Raw genomic sequence first — 21,026 nt, forward strand, 5'->3', positions numbered from 1 at the left:
AGCAGTGTAATGACAGAGAGGCAAACTGCAGACAGGAGATAAGGCAGACAGACACAAAATGGCCGTCACAGAGGAGAACACTGATTAAAGGGGGTGGGGAAGGAGATTGTCTTGAAAATGAAGGAGAGAAGAGAGTCTTCTTGCTTATGATTATTCTCTTCTCCTTTCTACATCTCTCTCTCTCTCTCTTTTCTGAAAGGAAGGATCAGAGAAAGTCACTCCTGTGTATGTATGTGTGTGCACACGTGTGGGAGAGAGAGAGAGAGAGAGAGAGAGAGAGAGAGAGAGAGAGAGAGAGAGAGAGAGAGAGAGAGAGAGAGAGAGAGAGAGAGAGAGAGAGAGAGAGAGAGAGAGAGAGAGAGAGAGAGAGAGAGAGAGAGAGAGAGAGAGAGAGAGAGAGAGAGAGAGAGAGAGAGAGAGAGAGAGAGAGAGAGAGAGATGCTTTTTGCACTGCTTTCCCTCTTGTCTCTCTGTCAGGGGTGTGTAAACAAGAGTTTTATAAAGTTTGTCTGACAGTTTGTCTAATAACGTTGTTCACGGTCTCATTAGCACATCTTCCTAGCAGAATACCACTTGGGGAGGTGCCAGGGAATTACTCTCAATGGATCCGGCTGGTAAAGGACACCGGGCAGAATCATGATGTGTTGGCGCCCTCGTGCGGACAATAGCGGTTTTCACTTGAACAAAACAATTACATTGAAATCCTCAGGAGAGACCTTGCAAAACATGTAATTCAGAGAAGATATAAAATCATTGCCCCCATATATTTGTCAGTATCACATTCCATAATAAAGCGTACAAATTCATTGTTCAGACATGCAAACCAACGGTTTGTGAATTTTCGATTGATTAGTACTTGGGTTACTGATGTCAATTTGTAGGGAGACACATTTCAGCTGACAGGCCATCCAGGGCATAGCCAGGAACAATACATATCTGCAAGTTCGCAGTTTATATGCTCCGGCAGATGGGTCTGGCCACCCTTCAATTGGAAAAGATTTCCCTCTGGCATGGAATGTGCCAGACCCATCACAATACAATAACTGTAGAGAGGAGTGTGAATGAGGCCTTTTTTCTAAAACACTTAAGATTACGTTTTGTTGCTCTAATTGGTTGTATCCATCCAAAGGATCCAGAGGCTTTCTGGTCTGTGCCCATTGGTAAAGCCCCTTGGATTTTGAAAATGAACTGAGAGGTTGCAGACACATTTGAGAATTGGTCTAGCAATGCCAGGCTATCCAGGGCCTATTGAACACTGTTCAAATGAAATGTCAACAGCAATAGGTCTCATCGAGAAGGTTATTTTCTGCACATTTTACCAAGTTTCCACTATGTGGCGCCAGACTGCAACTATAACAATTCAAATACATCACATGTGGTTCACTCCTATTGCACAATGAAAGTGTGTTGTGTGGTAGTGGAATTGTTAAAATATCAAAATAGCTACTTAACAGAACTGATTTATTCCTTTCCAAAACTGTAAATGGCTTTATTTAATTGGTTGCAGACATTTCTGTTTTAGTGTCCAGTCGAATAACCTCATCCCTCAAACCTTTTCATGTGACTGGATCCTCATCATGACTCATGGGTATTTGTTATTGAAACAAAGGGCATACGTGTGTGAGTGTGTTTGTGTGTGAGACAGAGAGAGAAAGGTCAGAACAGAAGGAGAAGGGACTGTAAGACAGAATGTGTGTGTGTGTGAGTGGGAGTGTGTGAGAGTGATGACCTCATCAGTTTCCACCTGAGATAAGACACCCAGACCGACTAATACTGAAAGCAGCAGGTATGTCCATTCAGTTTTTAACTAATGATTGGAGTCAATCCAAAATTCAATAATTTCCGATGAGCTACAAAAATCATTTGTGTTTCAAGTTTCAGTGTAATGTGCCCTAATTAAGAGACTGAGCAAAGGAGGTTCCTACACTGGAAGTGTTACCATGACAACATCAGCTCACTATGGGGGCTGATAGAACAGAAAACAACTGGATTGTTTGGCAATTTGCTTTCTTTCTTTTCCCCCACACTTTTCATCTGTCTGTCAATCCATCTATACTTCTGTCCTTCTACACTTTGCCATGCTCACCACCCTCTCCCTCTTTTCGTATTCTTAGCCTAACCTCTTTTCCACCTTTCCCTCTTCCCTCTCCCCCCTCCATCCCTCTCTTTCCCCTATCTTCTCCCCTCCTCCTCCCTTTCCCTTTGGCTCCACTCAGAACGGACCATTCCTTCCTCTCCTCCTCCTCCTCCCCCTTTCGTTTCCACCAGGGACTTTAGTCTCTCTCTCTCTCTAGATTGGGTGTCCCAGGGTGATAAAGTATTGATACTGGGCTCCGATAACACACCTGATACCTGCACAAGGAGAACCAAAGAGAGACAAAGAGAAAGAGATGGAGAAAGGGGCTAGATACGAGAGGGGCAAAAAGAGAGAGTGAAACACAGTGAAATAACTGTCAGGAGGGAGAAAGAGACAGGGAGAACATTGGAACTTGCTTTGTATACGACTGGCACACACGCACACACACATCCAGCTACCCCCACACTGTTACAAGAGGTGCTGGGATTTGTGGCTGCTGAGCATGCCCAACACCAGTAACCAATAGCAGTAAAGCACTTTCTGATGACTCAGGGCATAGTTTTGTAGCTTGAGGGAGAGAGGGATAAACAAATGAGTTTGTGTTGAAGAAGAAATGTAAATTTGTGGGAAACCATGCATGTGAAAGGCCCTATACCCTCTTCTATCCCCCTATATTGTTCTGTTTGTGTTTCAGTGTGATGTGGTGTGTATATAAACTGTGTAATTGATGCATCTTTACGTTGATAGTTATGTTCTTACTTCATTGATGGTGATTGAGATGAACAGCAGTAAATGTATGTGTGAGTTGATATAGGGTCAGAAGCGACAGTTTTGTGTGTAATACTGCACATGTGTGTTTACACTGTTAACAGTTCTAAGTTCAGTCAAGTTGTCAGTGCCTGCACTTTAACAGTAAAGTGCCCCCACCACAATCTCACCTTTTGGACAATTCAGCCTTCAAAGAGTTGGTTCACTGAATTAAATTCAGACCTTCATTCAATTCAGGCTGATTCAGGCTCTGTAAATCATTTATTACATTAATCCAAACACTCACCTGTTGTGATGTATGTTGTTGTTTTTTTTTCTTGCCACAGAGAGCTGGAATACGATTTAGTCCAAACACCGTGTAGGGTCTAGATTAGAAATAAGATCCGGCTGCCCGTCCTCATAAATGCTATAAATGATTCAAGTACGCACACTCACACACAAATCCTCACATCCCCATTTTTTATGGTATCACGGGGCAGACCAACACCTTTTAGCCTATACATTTATTTCCCAACGTTCTAACTTTATCTGTAAGAATTGTTTGCACGTTTCAAGTATTTTTGCTTGGGTTTTTTATATTTAAAGAGTGACTAATTTGTATTTACATCTGACTTGGCCCATAAACCATTAAAAATACGTCATTAATTTCACTTTGTCAATTACAGTGTTAACACCTGTAACCACAGACAGGCCGAGAGCTCCACTATTATGTCATTTCACAACCTTTCAATTCCACTTAGGCTACTGCCACTCCCTTACTTACAAGTTTCTGCTGCGTAGACCCGCCCCCGTGAAAGAAACTCCGAGTTCTATCCCGTCGCTCGTCTTCGACCAACGGGTACCTCGCTTGCAATTAAGCCCAAACAAGGATTTTTCCGTAGTACATTTAACTGCAGTATTAAGGATTTATTTAAACTTTTCTACCTGTACTTTGAGGCGAGGCCGAGTAGAAGAGCTCACCCGTTTCCCGTTCCAGGTCAAACTAACAAGGTAGGCTCCCTTTAGCAGGTATTTTGTGTCACCATTGTAACAGGTGCATCGGCGTACGGCACCGGAGGCTAAGTATTAAAACGGCGCTGTGTTTTAAGCTACCATTTAATGTGGTTGTCCATTTATTACTATTAGACACAGGACACTCGCAGTCTGAACCTGTGACTACTACTGTGATAACTAAGCACATCAGAGGTCTCAGGCAGCAGGTGCTTAGACGAGAGCCAACCATACCTGTACAGGTGCGAATTAGGCTGGCAAGAGGACTCTTTTGGCAGTGCGTTTTTCATTAAAGTGCTTCTCATGCCACCATGCTATTATGCACGACGCAGATCACCTATGCCTATGAGGAAAATACCTGTTGTCAACCAACTATGATAAAATAAGTAGGCTAGCGCAAACTGACAACCTCCTCAATTCCTGTTTATTATAAGTACCTATGGACAGGTGGTTGTCTAAGACACATCTGGACTCCCAACTTGAGGAATAACGAATTAAACTTATATATGACCAAGAATATCCATAATTGACGGAAAACAGACCACAATTAGAAACACTTGGTGTCATGCCCCCTGGCGATTAATATCAAAGTGTGCACGGTTCATTCGGTTGACGTTAGACTGCGCAAGCCAAAGTTGGCAACGACCCACCCAGCCTGTAAGACTAGTTTTAGTACCTCAGAAAGATGGGCTTGTAAGAAAGACAAACATTGATCTACATTATTGAAAAGATAGGCTTGAGGATATGAGTTTAGTAGGTGAAATGGACAAACCAAAGTTGTTTGCCTATGGAAGTGTGATTTGAGGTAGAGCATAGCCTACTGTTGATCAATCGAAATCGTTTTGCTAATCTAAATCGAATCTAAAATCCAGCAAACATGAAATAAAATTATGATTACTAAAGAGAGCAGTTTCAGTGATAGTAATGTTCTTGTATTTAACATAGATCAGTAACTCCAGAAATGCACACTGTGACCGTCTTTTATGAAACAAAGAAGTTCAAATTTGAATGCTAAGAAGTGATACAGGGAAGTGAATATCCTGTCACATAACACTCCAGCCATTTTGCCAGTGACATAAGGTTTCTCTCAGTCTGGCCTGTTGTTAAGCAGTCCTGCTTTTCTGTGTGTCTTGTCAAAGTGCAGATTAAGAGATAGGAGATATGGGATGGTGAGGAGAGAGATGTGTATGTTGCCATAATAAACAGTGTCTTGTGTGATTTCATGTTGTGTTTTTCCACTGTCTTCCATAGATATTTTTGTGAGTCTGTTTTTGTAGTCTTTAGATGGGTCAATACCCTGGATCCAAATATGGAATCCCCCCAAAATATCTATTTGTAGTTTAGCAAACAGTGCTTGGATCTGAGGACAGTGTGCCATCACAAAACACCAACTAAAACCACCCCTGAGGACAGTGCAGGGCTGACCTCAGATCAGATTCTGTAAGCAGCTTGTTCCTACTCAGCAGGGGATAGAGCTAATGACCTCCCACCAAGGTAAACCAAGATGGCCGTCATCTCCCGCAGAGAATCACAGAGGATATCTGCTATCTAATCTGTCTATTATGCCCATTACCTGAGTGCTGAAAACAGAATCTTTGTACCATGGTTATAATTGAAGATTGGTGAAACTGCTGGTGTGCTTGGAGTCAATTTGGGCTTTGGTTGTAATGGGTGACTATGCTAGTGTAGCCATGCTAGTATGCATAGATATAAAATTAGACAGACAGAGAGAGAGAGTGTGAGAGAGAGAGAAAATTGTAATCTGTATTCATCTGTGATCTGTGATAAACTGGGACATCGGTTGGGCCTTTCCCTTTGTTAAAATATGAGATTGATGTCACACATTCATTGGGAAGTCGAGAAGAATGCTTCAACATTTGAGGAATGTTACATTTTGTCTTTGCCCTCATGTTTCTGTGCAGCAATCAGTTGAAGAGGATAAAGGGCTAACTGAATTGTTCTCAAACACTGACCCAGTCTGGCTAAAGGTTACCTCTGTAACTGATAAGTGTGAGAAAGCCTTTGGGCCTTTGTGTCATCCTTGACTTTTTCAGTGAACCCAACTCGAAGCCCATAGTCTCAGAACAAACCTATAAACCAGACTTGTTGCATGTAATCTTCCAGACGATCACTCCATCCTTCTCTTCATCTTAATCCCCACCACCCCCGGATTGTTTCCGTGTCCCATCCTGGCGTGCGGGGTAACCAGACTCCGGCGTTAGTAACCCAAGGCCTGACACAGCTCCACCTGGCGCTAGACGACGGAGCGGGCGTTGCCATGGCTGCAGTCAACAGTCTGGACAGAGAAGTTGCTGTAACGGTATCCTCGGGAACAATGGCGACAAAATGGCCGCCTCGGCGATGGTCTTCTGTCTCTCCAGGGTACAGCTGTCCAGAGAGCTGCTCTGCAGATGGCAGACAAAGTGTAGCTTCTGAGTTCAGATAACAATCAAGATGTAGGAGTCTAGCAGGTGACAGATATTAGATACAGATACATCGGTGTATCTGCACCCCACTCAAACAGCTTATGGGTAGCATTGACAGGGACAGTATAGAAGAGAATGGGTGTGGGCACCAGGACAAGCAAAGAACCCTTTGTTAGGCATGTGTGAGGAGAAAGCGTGCGGAGGTTCTGAATGACGTTGGCTCCACCCACGCAGGTTATCGTTGACGGCTGTGGAAGGGTGAAAGGGGGGGGGCCTGTGTGGGGACAAAGGTGAAGTGGAACTGGGAGGGGGGGGGGTTGGGCAGGGCAAACAGCCACTTTGTAAGCTGTGCCTTCTGTCAACAGACTTGTGACACGTACTTGGAGAGAGTTGTTTGCTGTGGTTCATATAGGTTTCACCCATTACATTACACTAGTAACATCTGGCTGTTTAAGATCCATATCTATGTGCATATCTTGACATTTGTGTGGTCTTTTACAAAAGTTTTTTTGGGGGTTTGGAAAGGGATAGAAAGCCCTGTGCTGCAGAGCACTAAAACCTTTTGCAATTTTTATGATTTGTGAACAGTCATTTCTCACGAAAATGGAGGAATAAAGATCCCAACCAAGATAATTGGTGTGACTAAAATGATACATAAAACAAAAAGATAAAGAAAGATTTCCAGGCTAAGACTGAAAGGAGAAGCTTATCTAACCCCACAGTAGTTACAAAGATGTATTGGCTCGTCCATGTTGTACTAGCTCCAGTTTTGTGTTGAAGACTATATGTATCTCAAAGGTGAATAGATAGTAACACACACAAACGCACCTTGGAAACTAATCGCACCTTCCCTGCCCTTTCTGCTGAAAATTTGGTTGATAGGTTACCTTGTGAGTCACCATACATATACACACGTATAATCTAATGTGTTTTTTGTGTGGAGAGCTTAGCTAACTTTTAGACTTTGACTGTTGAGTGTTATTGACTTTCTGTTCTCTGTTCCTCACTCGACCCCAGAGCCATGCACTTGCCTCCCTCGCTCCCCAGCCTCCTCCTCCTCCTCTTCCCCCTCCTCTCCTGGGGTCCCAGGTGGTCGCAGGCCGCCAAGATTATCGTGGTGCCACCCATCATGTTCGAGTCGCACCTGTACATCTTCAAGACACTGGCCACTGCGTTACACAGCGAGGGCCATGAGACCCACTTCTTGGTGTCGGAGGGGCGCGAGGTGCCCCCCTCGCCCCACTATCACTTCCAGCGCTACGCGGGCATCTTCAACAGCACCACGGCCGACAATTTCCTCCAGTCCAAAGTCAGCAACATCTTCTCGGGCCGCCTGACGGCGTTGGAGCTCTTCGACATCCTCGACCATTACTCGCAGAACTGCGATGCTGTGGTGGGGAACGCCGAGGTCATGACCCGCCTCAAGGAGGCCCAGTTCGACCTCCTGCTGGTGGACCCCAACGAGATGTGCGGCTTCGTCATCGCCCACATCCTGGGTGTCCAGTACGCCGTGTTCAGCACGGGGTTGTGGTACCCGGCGGAGGTGGGAGCGCCGGCACCGCTGTCCTACGTCCCCGAGTTCAACTCCCTCCTGACGGACCGCATGTCGCTGGTCCAGAGGATTACCAACACAGCCGTCTACCTCGTGTCCCGCTTCGGGGTCCAGTACCTGGTGCTGCCCAAGTACGACCGCATCATGCGGAAGCATGGCGTGCTGCCTCAGGCCTCCATGCACGACCTGGTCCAGGGGAGTCGACTGTGGATGCTCTGCACCGACATGGCGCTGGAGTTCCCCCGGCCTACCCTGCCTCACGTGGTCTACGTAGGAGGCATCCTCACCAAGCCACCCAACCCTCTGCCGCAGGTCAGTCACCACAGAGAGGGTGTGTGTTTAGGTATCATTGTGGGTACACTTTGAGTGTGTGTCCTTAGTAGAGAAATTGAGTTGGATACATGAACCACACTGTTTCAACAACAAGCAAAGCCTTTCCCCGTAAGAAGCCAAAGGTCAGGGGTTAAACAGAGACATGCAGCCATAGCCAAAACATACCTACACAACAACACCCTATGGCAAAAACCTTACCCAGTATCACCAGAGGGCTTGTTTTGGAAGAGAACTTCAACGGTAGATCCAGGACTGACACTTGATGTACCCCTCAAATGAGCTACTAGTAGGAGCAGACTTTCACTATTGCGAAGCAGAATATGACTGCTCCTTTCCCTCCCCTTATTCTAAGCTTGTCTAAATGTACTGAAGTTTTACAGCTGTTTACCTCACCCTCCTCATTGGATTGCAAAACAGAAAAACAATCAATAGAGCTTCAGTCGATTGGTATAGCATAAGATGTTCTTATGCACACACTGAGAAAGGAGTGGAGCAGAGTCGGGCCAGAACCAAATGACTGAAAACGGCCAATTGTTGAAATATAGTTTGAATACAGCAAGGGGATCTTTCTAACTTTAACCTTAAACGCATTTAAGGTGTTTATTTATTTTATTGCTGGGATTATTCAGTTACTCGACGTTACTCGTTCAGATACCTTAGTCATCATTTGTTTCCAGGGTGTGGTCTCAGTATCACATGACAAGCCTGCATCACCTGTGACAAAAGTAAGCCCTAGTCTAAATATCGAATGGCCTGAAGCATGATGTCACTTGAGAATGCAAGCTGACATTGTTCTTGAGAAGCCTCACACTTCCTATTAGAGAAATTGAATGGGCTGTTTGTCCATTTCAATGGCATCTTATGACTGGGAGATGCCTTGAAAATATCCTAAATTAAGCGTTATCTGCCGGTGTTTCTGAGTGTCTTGAGTTGTTGTAGTGTCATTCCTCCAGTGGGATATCCAAGATGGAGGATAGCCTGGCACTTGTGAACACCAATATTGTGTTTCCTTTCTCACAGTTATATAGGAGTCTGTGAGATGCAGATGAAATGCAGCAGTATAGAGGGTAGAGTTTTATTTAGTTTTATTACATCATCCTTCCCCCCTTTCTTACCAGACCCATTCTTACTAAAGGCTTGTTTCTACTGATCACATCATGCTGACGGTACTACCTTCTGTAGATGTAGCAATACTTTCTCTGTGTTTGAACTGGGACCTAGTTTCTTTGCAAATAAGCTCACCTACTCTGTGACTGTAAAACATGCCTGATCTGACATCACATGCAAACGTGTGGTGCCAAGCAAGCCTGTTGAATGAAGGATCTCCGTTGCAACCAGCTACTTCAGCCAGAGCTCATAATTTTGTGTAGCCTAGCCCCTTACTATCAATTATACCCATTAACAAATGGCCATTAATTATTTACAATATGGCCTGAATGAATTCATTTTAGGAAGTACTGGAGATTTCAGTCCTGGTGACTTGCTGGCCTTTTCAGTGAAGGATTCCAGCCATGGCCTGGTTAGTCCCAGGACTTGCATGTGAAAGACATTCTATGTCTGTTGGGAGTTCATTGTCAGTTCATACATACATGAAGAAACATTCAGTTCACTGTCCTTCTACCCAGTAATTCTCTCTCTCCTGCTCTCCCTCTCTGTCTCGCTCGCTCTCTCATCCCCGTCTCTCTTTCTCTTCCATTTTGTCCTTTTCCTCTTTCTGTACTGACGCCTTACTATCTCTCCTCCCAGTGCTACTACAAAGGTCCTCTTTATCGATTAGACTGAAGCTACCCCATACGTTGTTTGGGTGGTGGTGGTGGTGGGGTTCGGACAGAGAAGAGGGTAACACGGATGGATGGTGTCCACTTTGGGGGGGCGAGTTTAGGAATGCAGAACGGTCCAATGGAACACATTGTCCATTCTAAGGGTGGGGTGTAGGGTGACGGCGGGAGGGGCGAGGGGGGGTGGTTGGATATGATGGAAGCGGGGGGGGGGGAGAGAGAGGGCATTGTGGAGCCGCAATGGGAGGGACACTGAGCATCCATTATGGGGACACTGAGGAGCCATTGACAGGGACACTGAGGCTGTGTTACAGGGACAGAGAAGGCGGTGTTGGCCCCGGAGGCTCGTCCGTGCCAGGCCGACGTCGACCGCTACAGCTGGACTGCCCCCCCCCCCACACACACACACATAATCACCCCCTCCCCTCTGTCACTGCTGTGTCCTAGTCTGATAGCCCTCGCCCTCCCTGGACTTCCAAAATGAGGCATTTTTCACTTGTTTAACCTCCCCCCTCTTCCTCTCCCCACTCTGCTGTGCCTCTCTCCTCACACACTGAAACGTTACAGTCTCCCACCCCCCCACCATAGGCTGCTCCAACTCTGCAGACAGTTTGTTCTTCACTGGGACTTCACAAAGTTCCCGAGTGCCAGTATCAATTAGTTCGCTTGGGGCCGCAGTTCACATGGGGCTAAAGGACACATGGTCTTTAGGCTACCTCATTCGCAGCTCCCATGCTACCATGCCAACGTGACACTGTTACCATTCTAGCATGCTTCCATGCTAAAGGCACCCACTAAGTATACTGTATTCTTGCACAGCTTTGTGCCTGACATGACATTTAATGGTATACACAGACAGTGAAACATGTAAACCTGATAAAGACTACTGTGGCCAACTTATGGCAGATTATAATGTCTAATTTGTAATTAACCATCACTTTAGGACCTTTACTAAATCTATCAGAGAGACAGGTACACTGGGGGACACTAAAAGTCCGTTTACTGAGGTGGTGTTTAATAGTGGGTGTGTGAGCACCAGCTTTGATGTTGGACTAGGGGGGGGAGGCGGGGGCCTAGAGCCTTACCCTGGAGTCACATGGGGTCATGGGAATCACAACAAGAAGAACTGTTGAAGGCCAACCAAGCCAGCCTAGTTAAACTCTTTCCTAACTTACCACATTTGTTTTTATGTGTGAAATACCATAGTATTAACAAAATATCTCAACAAAACGTCTACTTGACCCCTAAATGTTTATTTCAGCTAAATGTTTTCTCAAAGTAATTCATGGTTAAGACTGTAGGGTTTAACATTATTATTACCATTATTACTTTTCATGTCAGCAATTGATTAACTTTTGTAATGATTCTAGCTTGTAAAATGGATGCCACAGACTGTTTGCCTTTGTGTAGAGTTACAGCATGTGTATAGTCACACAAACCTCACACTTTATTGACTTTGAACAGCCAATCATAAAGAGACTGAGCTCAACACAAGCTCATCTTTCTTTGCATTAGTGAGTTATTATGTGTCCTAGTTAAGCATCACTGGGGAACTTACCCATATCAAACATCTCATGTTGACCTCACATCAATATCTGTCTTGAATAACTCAGACTATGTTCAGCTGTTTAACTGTGTATGTGCGTGTGTGCGGACCACAGGAGTTCGAAGCGTGGGTCAGCGACACGGCGGAGCATGGCTTTGTCGTGGTGTCGTTCGGTGCCGGGGTCAAGTACCTCTCCAATGACATCGCTCACAAGCTGGCTGGTGCCCTAGCCAGACTGCCCCAGCGTGTGGTCTGGAGGTAAGAGATCTTCTTCACTCTTCCTCAATCATCCCCACTGTTAATTAGGGGAGGCTCGACAAAACAAAAAGGCTGCCATTGTGGTATCATCAGCTGTCTGTTGGAACCATAGAGTTAATAGGTGCGTTCGACTTCATGCAGCGCCGGCGTCGCCTGCAGCCGCCTGTAGCCCGGCTGACTTGAAGCAGCCAATGACGTTCTCAGATTCAAGGCAGCCGACTGCAGCCGACTGTCGGCGCCGCCGGCGCTGCATGAAGTCGAACGCGCCTACTACTGGGTTGCCATCTGTAACCTACTCCAATCTAACTGCTCATGCCTAAGCTTCTATTTACATATCTTTTTCTGTGAACCTGAAGTGTCCTTTCCAAAATATCAAAACCATTCCATGTGGGTGAACTATCCCACATCTAAAAATGTGTATTAACATGTGTATTTACTAAAGTGTGAATTCACTTTCAGGTTGACCAGGTATCATTAAAGTATGTCTCACTGGTTGTGACTGGGCTAATCCCCTAGCCGTTGGTCCTCCAAGGTCTATACAGCCACACCCTTCCCTGACACCCAGGACCCCAGCATCCATCCCAACTTAATCTCTCCCACTGTTATCCCTTTGCACACTTGACTGATAAGCAAAATCTTTTAAGTCGATCTTATCTAGGTTATGTCTACAGATACTGCTATACAAATGGTGTGTAGACAAACCGGCACCTATTTGAGTACAAGTACCAGGTTCTTTCTGATGTATTTTTGACCGCTCTCTTCTCGTTTTTTACGAAAAAGTGAAGTAGGGCCTACTCTTGAACTTAGAATGACACCCATGAGTTATGAAGTGTAGACCCAAACTACTCTACTGTAGGTGTTGATGAAGATAATGACCTGCTGGGCAACTTTCTGTCAGTCTTATTTAACTTTCGGAAAATTCTTTGTGCTTGACAGTTCAATGAATTTTGACAAACACACACGCGCACACTCACACGCACAAACGTTTCAGTGTCCTGGGTTTAGCTAGGTGTTTCTGTGAGCTTGAATGACTGTGGATGGTTGCGGGTCATTACTTTGGTCATGAGACATATATAATGTGTCTGGGATAGGGTGTGTGTGTGTGTGTGTGGACCATTTGTGAGTATAATATGTCCCTTATGTGTGTGTACTGATTGTGTGTGTGACACACAACACTGGTCAATTGCATGTTCAAATAGGTTAGAATTTAATTATTATAGGTTTAGATTATTTATGAGAGGTTTAGGTAGGACACTGGAAAACTGTTAAAAGGAAAAGGACCAAAGAATTACAATGTACCTGTACTTATTACATTTGAAACTATCTTGGCTCTGCCTGTGCAAATAAGTCTTTTGACTGAATGCATCTTGACAACAAGATGATTCAACACTGGTGGTGTGTGTTTGGGGGGTGGAAGTGGAAAATTAGTGTTGGTTTTACAGGTCATTACAGTGGTGTATTCAAGCTAATCTGATCTAATCATTTACCTGGCGTTTCAGAGGGATGATCTATTCACCAAGGCTAGAGCTGGAAGACACACCTCGAAGCAGGGAGGGATGTGAGGGGACAGAAAGGGTGGGAAGGATATAGAGTGAGGGAAAGAGAAAGAGAGACACAGGTTTGTCTTTGTTATTTGGTCCTGTTTTACCTGGAAACTAAATGAAAGGAAAGGGTTGAAAAGGTGGAACATGAATTGAAGCTTTCAGAAAGTTCTGGAAAACTGCCCAGTTTATATTGTATTAGCAGAAAATATGATACTTTTTATTGATGTTGTCATACCTTTTGCTGTTTAAAGACTTAAGGGTAAACTGGCCATTGTGTTTAATGGTGTGTGTGTGTGTGGTGGGGGTGAAGGTAAAGGTTTGTGGTGCAGGTAACACATTCGCACCCGTAAGCCAAAGTGAGATACATGTAACATGGCAACAAAGAGTGTGTGTCAATACTCTTTCAATTCTCTCTCTCTCTCTCTCTCTCTCTCTCTCTCTCTCTCTCTCTCTCTCTCTGCAGGTTTTCTGGAATCCCCCCCACTAACCTCGGCAACAACACCAAACTTGTTGATTGGATGCCACAAAATGACCTATTGGGTGAGTCTGGACCTCAATATTGATTGGGCGGTCAGACACAGCAGGAAAATTGCTCATTTAAAAACCTAGTTGCATTTTGGTGGTTTAAAACATGATGCCACAACAATCTACCTCAGCCCATCAGCCTGGGCACCTTTCATCTGTCAGTAGCCTGTGGAGTAGCTAGTGGAGTGAGTGACCCAGAATGGTAATAACTTACCTATTCTATCATTAGCAGTCAGTCAATCATTCACAGGCACACAAACCTACACACCCTAGGGCCTAGCTAAAAAGGTTTCTCAAGTATTTAAGCTGAGTTTATGTGATTTGTTTGTTAGTCCGCGCTCTGAGCACCTTATCAATGGTCATACTGCTAGTGACAGGTACTAGAAAGGGGAGGGGGGGGTTCTGATGTAGAGGTGAACGTGCTTATGCTTAGATTGATGGAGGTGTCTGTGTGCGCAGATGAAGGATGGTTTATGTGTCACACACACATGCATTTATTTCACATACACAAACTAAAAAGACGAAAGATATGCTCTTACCACATCCATGGCTAAACATCATGCTTTTACCACACACAAAGTTATTGCAAACACACATTCACACTTAACACACAAACAGACATGTTGGTTGAATAGCAGGCACACTAACATGCGCACGCACTGGCTGAATAGCTTGCGCAGGCACACACACAAACAAACACACACACACACAGACTAAAGCAGGGGTGTCAAACATGCGTCCTGCCAGGGCGTCCAGCCAGGCCCGTGGGATGTCTTGAACATTACATTTACATTTATTCCTTTAGCAGACGCTTTTATCCAAAGCGACTTCCAAGAGAGAGCTTTACAAAGTGCATAGGTCACTGATAATAACAACAAGATAGCCCCATAGCATTGCGTGTAGCCAAAACAAGAAGTACCTATCGTGAACAACCAAAAAATAAGTGCTAAAGGGAAGAAACCATAAGAGCATGTAGTTAAGCAAGTTACAATTAAATAACATTAATCTCTAAGTGCAAGTATACCTAGGAAAGCAATAACAAATAGGATTAACTAAAATAGAATAGAATACAACAGTTTAAATCAGCTACCACTAACCAACAAGAGCAACAGTCTAAGCAAGTCATTCAGATCCTTGAGGAAACTAGCATTGGGTTGAGCAAACCATTCCTAAGTACCGTTGTACTCCCGAAACAAGTGCGTCTTGAGCCTTCTCTTGAAGGTGGAGAGACAGTCTGTGTCTCTGATGGAGGTGGGGAGTTGATTCCACCACTGGGGGGCCAGGCAGGAGAAGAGCTTGTGTTGGGACCGGGCGGTCTTGAGCGGTGGGTCTTTTACAGAAAGACATAAATCGCATTTCTATGAAAGTAACTGCTATTCCGAATCCAAATGTCTATTAAGAATATGCAGGTTTATGAGTAGAAAAGTTCAGTAATTTTTTTAATCGATCCAATAATTTCTTCAAAAACTGGGTAAATGCAATGTCTGCTCCGGAGTCCGAAGTGCTCATTGCCACAGGCAGCAGCGCTCGCTGCTCGCTTTGTGGCGCGTTTGACGTCAAACGCGCCACCAAGCAGGAATCCGCAGAGGAGATTCCAGGCAGATAACCAGTGGGCTGATGTCTGTGTTTTTGGTCTTTATGTTTCAAGTTTATTGTAGAAATACCTTAAAATAGGGTTTATCATCAAAAACCTTCACCAATGATTTAAAGATCAAGAAATATCGTTATTATGCTATGATTTTACTGGTCTGGCCAACTTGAGACCAAAGTGGGCCGTATGTGGCCCTTTACCTAAAATGAGTTTGACACCCCTGCACTAAAGTCTCCACCCCACACCCCCGCTCTCGCCCCTAGGTCACCCCAACACTCAGGCCTTCCTCAGCCACGGCGGGCTGAACAGCATCTATGAGGCCATGTACCATGGAGTGCCCGTGGTGGGGGTGCCCCTGTTCGGTGACCACTATGACACCATGACACGCGTGTCGGCCAAGGGCATGGGGGTCATGCTGCACTGGAAGAGCATGACGGAGGAGGATCTCCACGCTGCACTCCTCAGTGTCATCAACGACAGCAGGTGGGACACGCACACAGGATTACTCACAGAAAGATGTTTGTGTACATCATCAACACTCTATTAGCCACAAACACACACTACTCCGTAGATCTCTTTACTGCAGTTTGAGGCAATATATTCATTGTGTGACACCTAGTGGCCAAGGGTGGTCAAGCGTTGCTGTGGAATCTGCTGACGATGTGTGGTCATACACACACACACACACTGCACTTATCTTTTTATCTGTCTCTTTTTGTCTCTCGGTCTGTCGCGCTATTCCTCATACATATGCTCACTTCTTTTTTGTGTTTGTTTGTGTGTGTAGGTACCGCCAGCGAGCCCAGGTCCTCTCCACCATCCACAAAGACCAGCCAGGCCACCCAGTAACCAGGGCCGTCTATTGGATTAGCTACCTCCTCCGTCACAATGGCGCCAGCCACTTACGCTCCTCTGTCTACTCTGTCCCCACCTACCAGTACTTCCTATTGGATGTGGTCCTTGCCATGGGTTTGGGCTTTGCTCTGATTGGCTACGTCCTCATGCGGATAGGGAGGCTCTTGAGGTCAAAGTTTGGGGGTCAGGGGAGTGGAGACGCAACGGTCGCCGGGGACAGTGACGACACCGACAGCAACTTGGCGAATGGACATTGCCACAGCAACGGTGTGGCGAACGGGAAACACAAACGCAACGGTGCACTGCGGAACGAGAAGAAGACAAAGTAGGGAACCTATTGGCAGAGAGAGGGAGTAGGAGGGGTTTGGGCTTTAGGAACTGATCCAGAGTCAGCTTGTGGACTTTCCTCCCTGGTTTTACGACATAGGGAGAAGGGATCAAAAACTGATTCTAGTTCAGTGTTTGAAGTCGTCTTCTACCCCAAACATTCACAAGAACAGGGGCAATGAGACGCAATGCATCATGGGGGACAGTGGAAGGGATGGGGCAAGCTAGTTTGTGTGCTCGTGTGCGTTTGTGCGTGAGTGTGTGTTGAGGAGAGCCGATTAACAGTACACAACAGACACTAACCACAACCCCAACAACAACACCAACAAGAACTACAGCAAAAGAGTCGGAAAGCCAAAGTCCAAGAGGAAAGATTAGAGTGAAAGAAAAGTCATTGTGAGAGGACATTTAGTTCCTCCCTGCTCTGTTTAACTCCTCCCCTCACACCATTCTTCTTTCCTCTCCTCTCTTCTCTGGAGCGAGATAGACACATAGAGGGATGACTTAAACACCAAACCCTTCATTCCTGAACAACAACAAAAACAACTACAAAAAGACGGTTTAATTGGGGAAATGAATTTTTTTTGGTGACACACTATGATACTGCACAGCACATGTCAGACATCAGACTGTACATAGAATACATCTATTTATTACTGTAAAAATTCATTTAAAAAGATGGTTAGGTACCTTCTTGTCTAATTTACTTGTATCCTGTGTGTTGCAGGCACTACAGTAGGACACCCACTCCTGTTAGTTATATCAAACTCCTATCACAATAACTGACTCTTCAGTTGTGGCTGTACCAACTAGCCATATTTCAAGATTTGCAGTTTGACCTGTTTGTTTTGTACTTCCTTGTAGCTAATAGGCAAAAGACTGAGTTTCCCCACCCCATGGTTATACCTTATTGTAATAAAAGTGAAGGAATGTACTGTACTGTAGCCTACTATATGTCCCAACCAAGATGACACTGGCCCAAGTCCTGATTTGCCCTTTCAGACAGAGCCTCAAGTAAGTTGATCTTTTAGTATTGATTAATTAATGAACTAATTGCCACATTTCGGGTGCAGAAATTGACCGTGCACCCTTTTCAGTATGATTGGTTACTGAATTAAGATGCTTTTTGTAATTAATTGATATTTTTTGTAATGAAGCACCATCAATTGTAATTTGGTAGTGATATTGGTCCCTGTAGGTATAAATGCTTCTATGTTTGTAAACGTGTCACTCTGTAGGGGAGTGCAATTGCACCTCGAACTTCTAGAGATTGGGTGGAGGTACAGGTTGCTGCCATACTGGAGTGCAGTACTGGTGGCTGGTGATGAATTCAAATATGTTTGGCAGTGGGATCTTAAGGTGTGTGCAATAAAACGTCACATACAATGCCCCCCCCCCCCCATTCATTCAATATCCTTTTTTTGCTATGTTGTGTTTTCCAAGCATGTGTCTGTGTTGGCTGTTAGTAAAGAGAGATTCAGTAATGCCAAGCTGAACCAGACAGTTCCACCCTGGTCCTAATCATATATTTCCTAGGACTAGGGAGACTAGGGTTAACATTGATCAACACTACTGTGTATCCTGACCATGCCCGGCTTGGCTCAGTTTGGCTCGTAGTGTGACGCGGGTCAAATTAGAATGGTGCGACATTTGTCTATGAGTATCTCAGCAGTCTTTTCTTGTGGTTGCCTTCACTTTTTCCCCTCTCTCTATTTCCTCTCCCATCATGTCACCTTCCTCTCATCTGGCCTTCCTGTTCCCTCATGTCTCCAGCCTTTCTCTTCTCCCTTTCTCACACCTTTCTCTCCCTCTAAACAAACAAATGTGACATTGTGAACATAGCAGCTGCTAGGGGTGGGACAACATATCGATATGGGAATATATCACTTCTTTCTTTTGTAATAAATGATCGATACACTCGCACCAAATTTCAATATTTTTATGAACTAATGTTGCGTTCCCACTGAAATTAATCAAAATTACAATTAGTCCAAGGAACCTTTGGAGGAACCGTGAAGATTAAGCAAATAGTCTGGTGACGTATGATGGTGCGCAATTGCTCCTTCCAGTTCAGGATACAACATATTTGTGCGACACTGCAATAATAACAAAGCATAGAGGAGATTCAAGCTGTGCCGCTGATTGTGATGCATTTCTTTGCTAAATACGTCATTGAGAAGACATTGGAAAAGAGATGAGCAGTGGTAGTAAAGCAAATTCAGAATACTCAACAGACTTGTAAAAAACGGTGATTGAATTAAAACGTTGCGTGCACTCAACCAATCAAAATGCTGTGTGCACTCAGCCAATTAGCATGTTCAGTGCCCAAGTACCACTTCCCAAATAGAGACTTTGCAAGGCCAAACGTTTTAGACCTTGCCCCGTGCGCACAGAGTACACACAGAGTACCTCCAGAAGTCCCTAGTTCCTGGAGAAAGTTCTTGCGGTGAAAACGTGGCTTTACAGGCAATCTAAACAGACTCACCCATCAATTGGACTTACCAGACCCTAACCCTCAAATAAATGAGGGTAAACTTGCGGTGAAGAAGGAAAACAGATGTACAGCAGGGTCACAAATCACAACCTCTTGCAATCTGGAAAATGCGCAATAAACCATGTTTAATTTGATACTTTCAATCTTATTATTGTGAAGTGTAAACAAGCAGTAATGTACGTTGTATGCTTTTTAATCTATGCTATTATCATAAATAATGATTATGCATACTATAAAATATACACAAATATCAGTTGTAAAATGTAAGTACACCCATGAAAACTTGTCTTTATATATATTTGGACGTTCGATATTTGTTTAAACAATAGGTTTGGAGGTGATATAGTTAAACAAACTACCTCATCTGCCCACCCCATACAAGCACACCTCACAGTTTCACCCTAAATCATACCCTTTCTTTATCGCGATCTATTGTTATGATTGTCCTGCAATATCTTGTATATCGCAGAGTCGCTGTATTGTGATACCATCGTTATCGTGGGCAACATTGTGATTGCATCACATGTTACTCAGTGATTCCCACCCCTGGTAGCTGCTACCTACTTTTATGGAGGGAAAGAGACAGAAGCTGGGAATATTGTCTCATTTTGTTATGAATGTTCAAAGTGGTTTTAAAATCTGTTCACCAAGTTACGTCACTTAAATTGCTCTATACATGACCTCAGAACCGCCCATATGACTGACCATCTTCCTGTTTCCTAACCAATGGGAAGAAAGAAAAAGAGGTCTTGCAACAAACCAACCAACCACTGCGGTTTCTAACCCCTAAACTAGGAAGGGGAGGTTTCTGATGGTCTTCAGATTGTTCTTTCCTGTTCTCTATGAGCTAGGTGTGTGTGCCCTTGTGTGTGTCTGTGTATGTGTGTATGTCTGTTCAGCCCAGGCCTGCTATGCACTGAGTCTATACTTGAATCTTCATGGTGGTTGTCATTATTATCATCATTGTCAGCTCTGTGTGGCTGTGACTGGGCCGAGTCAGGCTGCATCGTGGCTATGACTGGAGAACACAGGGAAGGAAAGAACACTCAAATACAACTGTTGTGAATACGTCTAATGTCTTGCTTTTTTTATGATTTCAGTATTAATAATAATATGGGCTGTCCTGAGTTCCCCGTCCAGGTATCTCTGCTTCTGTCGTTTCTTTCTCTCTTCTTTCCCTCTCTCTTCTGACAGTATTTTCTCTGTCACGTTGTTCTTCTGTCTCACAGCAGGGCTGCACTCCTCTGTTTTCTATCAAAGTGAATGTGTGCATTTTTGCGTCTTGTGTAAACGTTTAGTTGAATCCTCCACCCACCCACCTCTTTGTCTCTTTTTCACTTTTCCAAGCAATGGTCCACTTCTCCCCCTTCTGTGGGCCCCACAGAAAAATACCTTCAATTATTTTTATTTTTTTCACGTTGATTTAAAAAAAGAACTGTGGTCTCAAATACTCTGTCAAGTGTGTCCATGTTGTAAATATAATATGTGAACAAACAAAAAGTACTAATGCTAAATAAACATTACATATTTTGTTTGCAGAATTTTGTTGGACATGTTTTTTTCAGATATGCTGACGTGTAGGCCAATGTTCATAGATGGAGAGTGTGCCTAACTTTGACTTAAGATTTCCTTCACAGTGGAGGATGTAGATAGTGCTGTTTCTCATGGACCTATTCCTTTGAGGTAAGAATTGGTTGTTGTGAAAGAGACAGCAACATATGGAGGAAACAAATGAACATTACTTCATTTTGAAATTGGATTTCTAATCTAGTCTTAATTATTGTCTTTTAGACTGCTAATAAAAGGAGGAACTGTAAAAAGAGTAATTATAGCTGCCCATTTACAGGAAGAGAGAAAGAAAGACAAAGAGAAAGGCACCTGTCCAGATCAGTTTTAACAAACACGTCAACATGGGGGTCTTTGATCTGAGATAATCACAGACCTGTCTAGCTTTCTATTCTC

The 21,026-nt window shown here is 44.3% G+C and overlaps 1 protein-coding gene across 1 annotated transcript; it reads left to right on the forward strand.

Annotated features, from left to right (window-relative positions):
* Positions 1 to 3,603: 3,603 nt before the first annotated feature.
* On the forward strand, positions 3,604 to 20,605 carry ugt8 (UDP glycosyltransferase 8). The gene is made up of 6 exons (XM_084687590.1): positions 3,604 to 3,835; positions 7,279 to 8,125; positions 11,586 to 11,728; positions 13,736 to 13,812; positions 15,652 to 15,871; positions 16,176 to 20,605. The coding sequence occupies exons 2-6, from the start codon at positions 7,283 to 7,285 to the stop codon at positions 16,570 to 16,572; spliced, it is 1,680 nt and encodes a 559-aa protein (XP_084543716.1). The 5' UTR covers positions 3,604 to 3,835; positions 7,279 to 7,282; the 3' UTR covers positions 16,573 to 20,605.
* Positions 20,606 to 21,026: the final 421 nt, after the last annotated feature.

The sequence above is a fragment of the Hypomesus nipponensis genome, chromosome 22, assembly GCF_054491055.1.
Source record: "Hypomesus nipponensis isolate SF chromosome 22, ASM5449105v1, whole genome shotgun sequence".
Taxonomy (NCBI): Eukaryota; Metazoa; Chordata; class Actinopteri; order Osmeriformes; family Osmeridae; genus Hypomesus; species Hypomesus nipponensis.